Source organism: Solea senegalensis, linkage group LG8 (genome assembly GCF_019176455.1).
Source record: "Solea senegalensis isolate Sse05_10M linkage group LG8, IFAPA_SoseM_1, whole genome shotgun sequence".
Taxonomy (NCBI): Eukaryota; Metazoa; Chordata; class Actinopteri; order Pleuronectiformes; family Soleidae; genus Solea; species Solea senegalensis.
This window is the reverse complement of record NC_058028.1, coordinates 10,090,820-10,103,196: the sequence shown is the minus strand read 5'-3', so window position 1 is coordinate 10,103,196 and position 12,377 is coordinate 10,090,820. Positions and strand designations below refer to the sequence as shown.

The following is a 12,377-nucleotide window of genomic DNA, read 5'->3' as shown; positions in this document are numbered from 1 at the left end:
GGTGGCCATTAAACTATTCACAGTCATTCATAAAAAAAAGAAGAAGAAAGGTTTGTGAATGAGGCAAGACATGGACAACCCAATCCCCAGAGTGCAATGCTGCTTTTAAAGGTGTTTACTGAGAACACAGTTGTGTAGATACAGGCCATTGAATCAGCCAGTGAAATCTCTCAGCTTGTTTATTTACTGGATTTTCATTCATTTTTTAAATTTGTATTGCAATGAAACAGAGATTCATTGTCACACTTCTAATGTAGATTTACAAATTGTCTGCCCTTGCTTTTGCCAAACATTTAAGAAGAGACCTTGGACAAATAATAATGCCCAATTGGGCTCAAAGACTGGCAGTAAACATAAGTAATCAAGAATAATTTTAGATCTGTGTGGATGTGTGGAATCACACGCAGTTATTGTATTACCTGGCTTTTATAAAGGATTCAATTCAATGGAAAGAGGATAATGATAATTAAAAAACAAACAAACACATTGTGCATTCTCAGCTTTAGAAGTGGCAGGTTTAAGTTGCCATCGTCTTCGTTTATGTTTTATGGCAGTTTGTAATGGTTTATTTTAAGTCGGTATAGTCAGTTTAGGCAAGTTAGTAACTCACTAACTAACCCGACTAAACTAACTAAACCGAGTAGTGGTGTTTAATTACTGCAGTTACTTTCCCAAGATGTTGCATAAGTGCCTCAGCTAAACTTTCTTCTTTGGACAATGTTGCATTACCGCCCCCCTCTGGATTGCATCATCCATTACAGGCAGTTGCCTGGTCTCGCTTCTCGTTACCACGGTGACCCAGTGTCGATACTTACGAATAAGAACGCCACACAAACATCAGGCAACAAATAAACAGACGACAACGAGCTCCAAAGAAGAAGCAGCTGGAACAAAGTGGAGTTAATAAAAGCAGCCTCTAGAGATGGACAAACATGACGAGTTCGAGAGTTTTTTGAAGAATGTTGACGAAATAAGTGAGTATTTCAGTTGTTAACCTTAGCTTGCTAAGGCTAAACAGGCGTGTGAGTGAGCTCCAGATAGATTCTCCAGCTCACTGAAATTCAGACAGCCCAATGATGTTGAAACAAACAAACAAATATATCTATATCTATCTATATGTATATAAGATATATATGTAAAGTTGAGGAAGGAGTCTGGTTTAATGGACTTGTTTACTATATATATTCCATGCATGAGCAAAAATACATTAAAATGTACATAAATGTATATGTCAAAATAAAATACTGTATTTAAAAAAACAAAAACAAAAAAAAACCTCTACTGTAAATGTTGTGTCAATACTGTGTCAATAATAGCACAGCCTCATTTGGGGACATTTCTAACAAGAAAGTAGCTCAAGTAGCCCATAATATGAGCCATAACTACTGCAAGTGGTGGAGTATGGGGTTGTCACTCTCCCGCGCTGCTGTTGCAGCACAGTAGTGAATGACACCTGTGCATGAAAGAAAATGACACCACGTAGTGTCATAGCTGCTACACAGAACACCTAATGTTACACTGATCTGGAACTTGCCTGTAGCCCCCACAGGTAAATCCCAATCTCGTGTTGGGCATATGCATTGGGCCTGCCATGAGAACTGGTCAAGAACCAAAGTGATTCATGTGTGAGATAAACGCGTCTTTCGATCAACTTTGTCGGTTGTCTGATCCCAACAAGTCCAGGCAAATGAAAGCAGCATGTCAAATAGTAGTAAAAATTCATGTATATTTACAGCCCTATATGTTGACGCACGGAGTATACAATCACTGCGTGTATTGTATTGTATTGAAGGTCACCATATCCTTTCAGGTGGGCTGGTGAAGGATTTGAACTCCTCTGATGTTGAAATCAGGCAAAAAGCAATGGAGGAAGCTGATTGCTACATTGCTGCCTTGGATAAATCCAGCAGAACTCAAGTTAACAAGACTACAATCAACATACGGCCTCCACTCCAGCCTTCTTCTGTAAAGACATCCACACACACACACACACACACACTCTGTCTCACTCTTTTTCAGCCTCTGTGCCTCCTTTGTATACAGTAACCAGTAACAACTGGTGACTTCTCCTCTAGCTGTCTACTTTGCCCTCTCTTGACCTGTAAAAAGGACAATGTGACTTGGAAGAGACTTTTTCCTTAACGTTGTTCTAATAGCTTTTCTCACCCTTGTTTTACAGAGTCCACAGAGTGAATGTCCAGGTGAGCAATCATGAAAATAAATGTCTGTAGTCTCCTGCCATGAATTGAAACGTTTTGAAACGCCTTTGAAACCTGAGACATTTGACAACACACTGTTTAGCTTTGAAAGTTGTGTCAGTAGTGAGTGAAAAACTTCATCTTTCACCTCATTGCAGAAATCCTTGCCCTTACTTTTCAATGTTGTCGTTTTGTAATTAGTAGATAAGGAACCCGAAGAGGAAAGAATCTTCCTGTTTACACTGACAGCTGTACTTGAGTAGTCACCTTATAAACCTTTCCAGTTGTGTTTGTGGACACAGATTATAGCCGACACGGAGGTGAAACGCCCATATGGACATAGATTGTTCGTAGTCTCGAGAGATATTGACAGTAGCATGGCTGTAGCTCTATATCTTCTCATTGTGCATGTCAACAGAATGTTCAGCATGTTTGTTAATTAGTTAGTATTAAAACACAGATTCTCATAGCAGCATTCTGCACAAAAGAAATAGACCGAAAAGATGAAGGCTGCTCTATCCCAGCTACTTATGTTACCTGTCAGCGTGGGATTTATAAAAAAAAACCTTCAAATCAATTCAAAACAAGAAAATACACTTATCTCCAGACAAAATATTCCTCTATCTTTGTATAAGTAATTGTAAGTAATTTTTTTTGTGATCTGTATTTTTCTGTGATTCTGTAGTAGTTCTGTAGTGTACATCCACACACACACACACACAGGATTGTGAATGAGAAGGCTTTTCACTCACTTCACCGAGTGTGTGACTAAGCAGCCTGTCCTGACTTATGTCACTCTAGTCATTTTGACCAGTGCAATGACAATAACTTACACCTGATTTTGTTAAAGGCAAGGAGGGTCATTCCTGTGCGACACTGCATCATTTTAGAGTGCAGTCTCTAATAGCATTCGGGGGCCCATTTTTATGTCTCTACTCTGAAGTTTACTGCACATACAACAATGAGTTTTTTAATCAACCGTGCCTGTTTGACAGGTCGATGAGTCATGGTGCGCCACAGGAGGAAGAGACATGCACCAAAAGACGCGTCCTTGGCATTAAAGTGACCCGGATGTGTCTTTTGCTGTCTGCCACTTGCCAGTTTATTTGGTTGAGAAAAAGTATGAAGTGAATTTTTCAACCGGTTATTAAACCACCACTTTGTTGCAGTGGAAGAGCTTATCAATGTGGATTAGAGGATATGAATGCTTCTCTCCCAATGCTTAGCCATTAGGTGGCATGAGGTATTGACTGCTCAGAACACCAAGGTACAACATAGATAGACTTGGACACTTTGGATAATGTGGCAGCAGCCCCCACAAAGAAGAGCCAGCTCTATAGGAGTACTATTTTACTCTCTCTTTGGTCTCTTTGGAAATCTTAAAAAGTGGTATTTATCATGCATTTAATTTTATACACATGCAACTTGCCCAAGCACACCGTAGACAATGTGGTTTTTCATAAAATAGAACTTTCCAATACTTCTTTTAATTTTTTTATTTTTTTTTATGAAGTTAGGTCAACAATAAAAGCAAAGTTGTTGATGAGAACCTTTCATACTTACAAAAGGCATGTGGAAATACTAACATTGAGTACATCATAGTGAGTAAGAAAAATAAATTAGGTCCTAGAGGCTGAGGAGATGGATTTTTAAACTACTGCCAATTGGCATCCAAGAAATAGCTGTCTTTTGGAGAACATTTTAGCAACAACACACAGTCAGTGCCCTGTGGAGATCTCTACAGTTATCACACCCCAGACTTTCAGAAATAAATTGATGGTCAGATTTAGCCTATCTTTAAAAATCCTCTTTTTCCCAATGCTGACAAGTTTCTTTTTTTCTTAGCTAGTTTCATGAAAATGATAGAGAATGATGCTGAAGACAGGAGACTACGGCGGGTCGCTAAAGAAAAAAAGGCACTCGGTAAGTGATTCAACAAAGATGTAGCACAACTGCTTTATCTCATATCATTCTAAATGTGGTTCTGTTCGACTCACTACAGCTCTCAAAGGCAAGGGGAATGAAGCTTACGCCCAAGAGGACTACGAAACGGCTGTGAAGTATTACAGCGACGGCATGGCTGAATTACGGGACATGCTGCAACTGTACACCAACAGAGCACAGGTATCAGGCTGAACTAACACTGCATGTGGACTCAAAAGCACGACTCCACACCAGTCTCAGTTTGAACAGAAAAACACCTTTTACTGGACTTGAATAAAACAGGTTTCCAAAAAAGCACAAGGCAACAAAAGATACAGAAAAGAGGTCTACGAGTAACCGATCTCAGTTAGTTCTTGATCCAGCCAAGGACACTTACTGGTCGGCAGACAAGACGGACTGGCAACAGACACAGGAAACACGCAGACTAAATACACAGGTGGAGTGATAATGATAAACAGGTGAAACACATCAGGGCGGGGCAGGTTATCACAGAGAAGGGAAACTTTACAGGAAGCAGACACTGCAACCAGAGGCAATGGCAATTATTTAAAAAAACAAAACAGGAAACAGAACACAAGACTACTCAGGATGTTACAGAAATAGCTGGATTCAAAGAAGTCGAAATGGGCCCTGAAAAATGCCATGTTTAGATCATTTTAATGTCATTTCTGTCTGCTATAATTGTGTATATAATTATTTCTGGTTTTGATGCCTTGTAACCACTTGCTGTTTAATGTATTGATCTAATTAGGCCTACATCAAGCTAGGGAAGTACAAGGAGGCCATCGGTGACTGTGAGCGGGCCCTGAAGGTGAGGTTGTGCTGGGAACATGTGGGTCACTCAGTTACTCCCTCATTTTTCATTGTCATCATAAGTGCAGTTCTCTGTGAACCTGGGAGCTCAGCGGAGATGCACCATATGTGTGTGTGTGTGTGTGTGTGTGTGTGTGTTAGACTGGGTTGAATGAGTAAACAGTGGATTGTGTTTTGTCCTGAAGTGAACTCACAAATGTGGTAATAGACACAGGATACATAGTCGGTGGAGGAAAGTGTGATGAAAACATTCAGGTATAAAATTGAACAGTGTCTCTTAATTTACAGGGTTTTTTTTCCCACAAGGTCACTTCAGCATTAAATTGTGATTATAAAGCCGCTATTTTAAATCATAATGTAATCATTTCACTATCACACATTCAAAGCTTTTTTCCTATTCTGCTAGCGTTATCAGCACGGTTAAGTTCAGTCGCCATACAGAGATGAGCTGCTGATTAACTAATCAACTAATAACACCCCCCATGATCACTTTCTCTCCACCAGTGCAATGAGAGGTGCACAAAGGCTTACTTGCACATGGGCAAAGCACATCTGGAACTGAGGGAATATAATGAGGTGAGCCAGTATTTTATTTACACATTACTGTCATGCATGACTACACTTGGATTCTCATCTCATTATAGCAGGGATTAAAGAAGTTGTATGGCGGGCATATAGAACACTGGTAATTATAATTATGACGTTATTACAGTGTGTTGCATATAAGCAGCCCCAGTCTCTTAGCAATCCTGTGTACAATCTGTGTAGGTTTGTCTTGAACCTTGTTTCATCTGTACTGTAAATGATATTTTCTTATATACTATACAACACAGGTGAGATATTGTTGGCTTTTGGACGGATGAGGATCATATTGATTTTCAGTGAGACAAACCAATTTTTTCTCTTTCCTTTTTTTGCAGTCAAGACATTGCTTTGAAAAGATAGTGGAAATTGAACCTGGAAGAGAGACAATGATGAAAGGTAAAAGAAGAACAACAGTTTGGTTTAGAAATCTTTGATGTACAAGTGTGTATATCACTGTAACTATGGCCATGTATCATGTAAAATGTTTTTTTTTTTGTCTACAAAAAAAGACGAGAGTAACTACTCTCGTCTTTTTTGCCGAAAATACCTAAACAATTATTGAACATATTTCTCTACATACTGAAGGTGGCTCAGCCAGGGTCATGTCAGGAGACTTTCACTACACTTTTAGTTACTGTTCTGGAATACATTTCTGTCAAAATCAGTTACAGGTTTTTTTTATCTTCTTCTTGTATATTACCTTTGTGTTGTTGATACAGAATACCTGACCCGGGTAGATTTGGAGGAGAAGAGAGAGACTCAGGAGATGAATGCAAAGCAAGAGTTTGACAAGGGAGAGGGGAAGGGCACAGCAGTGCCTCAACTGCTCGAGAAGCTGTCAAGGCCTGGTCAGATCCCTCTGTTTTACTGTGGAGGATTACAGATTCTGCTGGAAACAGTTATTGACTGTGAGTGTCCTCTGGGATGGATTTCACACAATTACCTTTCTCCTCTAATCTCTTCCTGTCACTCTTTATTCAATAACAGGTTTCTCTAGATCACCAATTTCCATTTTTTTGGGCTCAAATAGGTGCAAGAGATCAACCAACAGGAGAATTGTGGTTGAAAGACATCCTTTGTTTCTGTCTGTATAATAACCGTGGTCCAAGCATTATTTTTACTAAAAGCATGGAGATTGTTGAGACTGGAACTGTAGAGAGGATTCATTACTGTATGTAACGCTACAAAATAACATACAGAGCCAAATGTAATTAGTGTGCTTCGTCACAGTGCATCATGGGGAGTGAAACCTGCAGAGATTTAACTGTTTCACGGTATTTCAATTAGCAGAATTAGACATTCCCAAGGCCTGTAATTGCTCATATAATTTGGTTGCTAAAATGATGAGTGGGCTATTCTAAGCCAGTGCTGACAGTTGTGCCATCACCCAAGTAATGTTGTTATAAACCATGATTTGTTTTATTAAAAAAAAAAAAGAAAGGGTAATACTAAGCTTGAAGCTGGGGAAATAGCATCAGCTCCATTTGGTGTGAAGAGCAAGTAGTTAGAGCGGGACGATAACACAACTCTATTAAGCTTTCCGAACCTGTCATGGGTGCAATTAAATCAAACATCTGCGATAGCAGGTGTCCGTTCCAATGCTTCAGGCTTATACCTGTACTTATTCCTGTCAAATTGTGCTACCTGAGCATCCACTTTGCAGATGGAATATTATAACCAGTGTTTCCCACAGAATTAATTTGGTCTATGGTGGAGTAAAAAAGGTTTTCATCTCTGCTGATGGGAGATTAGAGATTACTTTATATCCAATAGTTTGAGAATGATGTGACTGTATAATAGTACACACACACAAGTGTGCAAAAGGCAAAAGTGCAATGCAGTATATGAATCTAAATTGCAGCAACCGAGGCAGACACTGAATTGTAATTGTGTTATTATGGGGACTGTAAACATCTTGGAAAAACAGTTAGAGCAGCTACATTTTAAATTCAAAAGTCCAAGCCCCTTTCTTCAGACTCCCCTCCAAAGCACAGGAACGCACAATGAGCACTGCGCAGCATCGGTAACTTTCGGTACATTTCGGTCACGCTAACCATTTTCGATACTTGTTCAGCTGTCAACATGATGCCGAAAAACAACAAATACTCTCAAAAGATCACAAAGACACAAAGTTAACCCAACTGTCCAGTAGAAATGGAGCCACCATGGCATCACTTTGCAGCTCTTTATGGGCTTTTCAGTTGTTGCTTGAGGAATCTGCGATCTCAGTGTTATTTCAGTTAGAGTAGTTATATTAGTTACTGATTAATGATTGATTGGTGATATTTAGTTATATTAGTTTACTCAGTGTTTACTGTTGGCATGAGTAGGTCAAAAAAGTCTCATGAAACATAAAGTTGAAGAAATACAATAACAATTTATGTGTAATATTTAAAAACTATATAGTGTGTCCACACTAAGCTAACTAGACTCATAACTGTGATTTACAGACTGCACCTGTATTGGTGGCAGTAGATTCATGTTGGGGTTTTGTGGTTCCACCATCAGGTGTTGTGACACACGACTGTGGACTTTTCTGGTCTCTGTTTTAGAATTGTTTCACCCCAACATCTGTGATCAAGTACAAAAGAGCACCTCAAACTTAGTAGTACATTAAAATTACATAGTACAACATTAATGGGGAACATAATGAAAATAGTTGCAAAATATAAATCATATGTAATTGCTTTAGCTTCTGGCATTCGATTGTTGGTAAAGGTAACTGATGTCTGTTTACCAATTCTTCTACCATATGAAGGGAGGGCATTAAACACAAGCAGCACCTGCTCTCCACCAGTCTGTTCACCCCACCTTTGTTAGTTGCTGATATTTCTGTGAATGTTTTTGACCCAACAAATGACTTTGAAAAACTCCATGCTGCTAATGTAACTCATTTTTAGCTATTGTCGCGAGGCAGAAGCAGCAGCTTTTTCCAAAACAGCTTAACAGAACAGTGTATCAAGGTCAATTGCCCTTTCAGCACTATTTATTTTTGCCCCATTTTCGCCGCAAAGCAGTTGTAGTAAAGTCGTTTTTATATGTTCCATTACGTCTCTGCACACAGATGAGAGATTGGCGAACCGAATATTAACTTGCATCATTGTGAATTTGATACCTCTGCTTTTGTTTTATGGTCCACTATTTGTAGTATACCATGTTTGCTGCACTGACTGCCCTTTGCAAAATAAAAAGATTATTTTTATTCATTGCTGCTTTTTCCTTTAGATGAATAAAAGTGTACTGGTGATATAATGTCTCTTTCACAGTGCCATTCAGCTGGAAAGGGCAAAGCTTACATAACTTACAAGCCAAAGGATCCCAGCAGGGCTGACATTACAAACTTTCACCCCTACAAGTATGATCTCACTACCCTGCTCTACGTTCCCATTATCAGTAGAACTCTCAACATATTTTATTCATTCTCCGCTCTCCTACTTTTGACCGTAAACAAGCCAAGCTAAACTAATAGAGAGAGAAAAATGTTGTGCTTCTCTAAAACCTTAAGGCTACCTGATGATGATATATAGTTTCCGGTTGTCTTACTACTCTTCTCTTTTAACAGGTACAGGGCAGACCCTTTTCAGACTGAACAATGGCTTTACTATCATCAGCAGCAATGACACAGTGAGGAGGTAAGGAGACCAGAGGGAGAGATAGATGTCAGTTCTCAGAGGAGCTTTGACAGATGGACCTAGAGACAGGGGTGTACAGAAACAATGATGGCCTAAACTAAAGAGCTCATTCTCTGCCCCCTCTCTGTCTGCTTATTTGTGTGATAGCCTAGCGAGGAAAGGATGAACTCACTGGAGATTTAGATGAGCCCCGGAATAAGCAAAGGCTCTGTGTTTGTCCTGAAAGAGCGGCTGTTTCCTACAGATACCAATTATGACTCCCTCACGTCAGATCACTAAGGCTATTATTAACTTGCCACATCGTCAGGTTCCGTGTCTGTCCGTTGTTAGCAATGTCATTATTCAGGTTAGGACATAATGTGCAAAGAAAGTAGAGTCTGAACTCAAGGAAAAAAAGCATTTTGCTGTGAGCCTGCAGAACCAACTGAAATATTTGGGCCATGTAGGAAAGAGAACCAGTGCCACTGTGTCACGGTATATCCTCCTTTTAATTAAACCTTCTGTAAAGTCTCCAAAAAAGTACAAAATATAAAAGAAATTAGTTTAAAAATCATATATCGTTTCTTTATCAGTGTTCGTGTGTTATATTCTGTTTTCTGTAATTTTCATTTCGCTTCTTTGGATTATTTCAGGCATAGGTTTGTGTAATGTACTTTTTATGTTCCAGTTATTATAGCAATATTACAGTTTGATTTGTAATGTTAATTAAAGGGCAAATGCTTAAAGATCATTATTTCCCCTACAGTTGCCTGTTGCAGAAAACAAAGGACATAAACAGCCAACAGTTATGTGTCTCTGTTCTGAAATTATGGAGGAATATCTGTCATGGAAATGGTATGTAGACCAGCGTTGAGCTCCACTTCATTTTCTCTCTTCGTCTGTGTAACCTTTGGCTCTCATTGATACAGCGGGGAATATAATAAGTACTTTATTATGGCATAGTGTACTTGCTTGACTGTGTGATATATTAGCCTCATCCTGTTTCATGCCTTTTATTTGTCTTTGAGTCACATAAGCTTTGTGCAGCCGGCAATCTGTGTTTACTGTTATTTACACAGCCGTTCACAATGTGTGTATTTAACATCATATGAACAACAGAGTATATCTTTGCCAAGTCACTGTTTATTCGACTGGGTTTACAACATTGGAAACACTTATCCAGATAACTCAGCTCTTTCCTTTCAGGTGAAAACCAGAAGATGCTACTGAGGTGCCCAGTTGCCAGACAGGCCGTTGTTCATTTGGTTGCATCTGAGCAAGTTGCAGTACGGAAAGAATGTTTAGCATTACTCAGCGTATGCCACATGGGAGATGTTTGGCCATTGAAAGTCTGAATGTGCGCAGGTAAGATATTTATTGTGTTGTCCTCAAATGCAACTGCACAATAAGAGCAATAACTTAGTTGGAACAAACTGTCTGTACTTGTACAAATCTAGTAATACAGCAGGAGTGGAAATAGATGCATAATATAGACAGAAGTGGTTGTCTAATTATTTACTATTATCTCAAGGACAGTGTTTTACACATTATCCCGCATTATGAAACCATTACAAATGATGCATAGTGGCCCAATGAGTTCTCATTATCTGTGTGTCTGATGAATGTGAATGTAAGCTGCAGCAGATATGATGTTCTTTAATCTCAGAATTCATGCTGTTTTATTTTTTTTTTTACATGCCCTAATACTCTTCTGTAAGTACAACTTCTAAATACATGAAATAATATTAATAATAACAATAATTTGTAACTCAAAATAAATGCAGTTTTCTTTAAAAAACTTAAAACATATGAGTTCATTAATAACTTGAAATGTCAGTATCAAAGTCTTTCATAGACATTTATGAAGGTTGTCTAAAGTACCAGAACAGTCAGGAGAAAATATGAACATGAAACTAACTTCAGGGGTTAAAACAACACCAACACTAAATGACGGGGTAATCAGGTCGGTTTGTGCATCACATGTAACTTCCACACACTACTATGACATTTATTGTAAAGTTAGGGTCAGAATGACCCCGCCCCCTGGTCGTTTTAGTGTTTTTAGAATGATTTTAATTGCCATAAACGTGCAGGAATGAGTCTTAGTGGCACGGTGCGTTCACAGTCTGTCTTCTGTTTTGGCTAAAAAATCATGTTCCCTTATGAAAACTAAAGAGCAGGAATATCCCGTGGAATCAAAAAAAAAAACAGAAAAGTGCTCCATTAAATGGTACAGGGCCCCTCACAGAGAGTCCTCATTGATTTAAGAGCAGGGTCATAAATCTTCCACACATCGGGGCCTGAGATCAGGGGATCTCCGGGCTCCGAAGAGCGAGAAAGAATAACAGCGTCCCCGCTGCAGAGATGCTATTCAATACTGTAACTCTGACATGACAATCTCTTCACGGCAGAAGTAGCTGAAGGTCATTAGATCGATTATGAAGAACATCGACGGCCGCCTCTGGTGAATATAAATTGGCTCAAAGTCGACTAAAATGTCCTCAATTATATCAGCGATGTGCTGACGTGCAGCGACGATACTGTGACTCCACACAATCACACACACGTTAACAACACTGTTTATGGTTATTGAGCAGTGTAAATAAGTCACGTGTGTTATATTGTTGTACAGATGTCAGGTACACCAGTGTTTCCCCAACTCACTTTTTATAGATGATAAACATTTATGACCCAATTTAACGCATAAAAAAGAGTAAATTTGTGCATAAAAGAACATTTTTGACTATTTTTTTGCTGCAATTTCTGTCACAAACCCATAATTATCTCAAATATGCAGTTTATTTTGCCGTGTTATGGTGATGCCACGACTCAATAAGCTGTGGAATAAGTGTGTTATAGTGTAGTAGTGTAACTCATTTGAAGATAAATCAAAATATACATGGTTTTTAGCTCTCTTACTGTTACTTTAACACTGGAAAAGTTACTATGTGGGTAAAGCTGGTAGGGATGCAACAATTTTGAACTATTTTGAGTGTTTTTTTCAACAAAAACAAGATTTTCCAGATTGTCTGGTTTCTTTGCTCCATGTTACAAAGAAATCACTGAAACTGAATTCATTTTGGTTTGTGGACAAAAACAAACATCATTATTTTAGGTTTGGTCAACATTTTTTATGAAGTCAGCTAGCTTAAATGCTAATGCATTAACAATAAAGTCCACTAGCTTAACTGCTAACGTATTAGCTATAAAGTCCGCTAGCTTAAAT

General features: G+C 38.7%; 1 protein-coding gene across 2 annotated transcripts; it reads left to right on the top strand.

The window, feature by feature from the left end:
• The first annotated feature begins 786 nt into the window (after positions 1-786).
• Positions 787-10,515, top strand: LOC122773144 (tetratricopeptide repeat protein 12-like). Of its 2 annotated transcripts, XM_044031556.1 has the most exons (12): positions 787-974; positions 1,811-1,965; positions 2,180-2,201; positions 4,044-4,121; positions 4,201-4,322; positions 4,894-4,953; positions 5,460-5,531; positions 5,876-5,936; positions 6,260-6,448; positions 9,103-9,172; positions 9,918-10,006; positions 10,358-10,515. In XM_044031556.1, exons 1-12 carry the CDS (start codon positions 923-925, stop codon positions 10,504-10,506), a joined length of 1,119 nt encoding a protein of 372 aa, XP_043887491.1. In that variant the 5' UTR covers positions 787-922; the 3' UTR covers positions 10,507-10,515. The 2 variants fall into 2 exon arrangements, with proteins under 2 accessions (XP_043887491.1, XP_043887492.1); XM_044031557.1 differs by lacking the exons at positions 9,918-10,006; positions 10,358-10,515 and adding an exon at positions 8,807-8,895 and having other exon boundaries at positions 9,103-9,168.
• The last annotated feature ends 1,862 nt before the right edge of the window (positions 10,516-12,377 follow it).

Excerpts from the sequence above, each read along its gene's own strand:
- LOC122773144 (XM_044031556.1), top strand. The coding sequence starts at position 923 with ATGGACAAACATGACGAGTTCGAGAGTTTTTTGAAGAATGTTGACGAA. Across the intron at positions 1,966-2,179 it reads CTCCACTCCAGCCTTCTTCT|AGTCCACAGAGTGAATGTCC; the intron begins GTAAAGACATCC and ends CTTGTTTTACAG. Across the intron at positions 4,323-4,893 it reads TGTACACCAACAGAGCACAG|GCCTACATCAAGCTAGGGAA; the intron begins GTATCAGGCTGA and ends TGATCTAATTAG.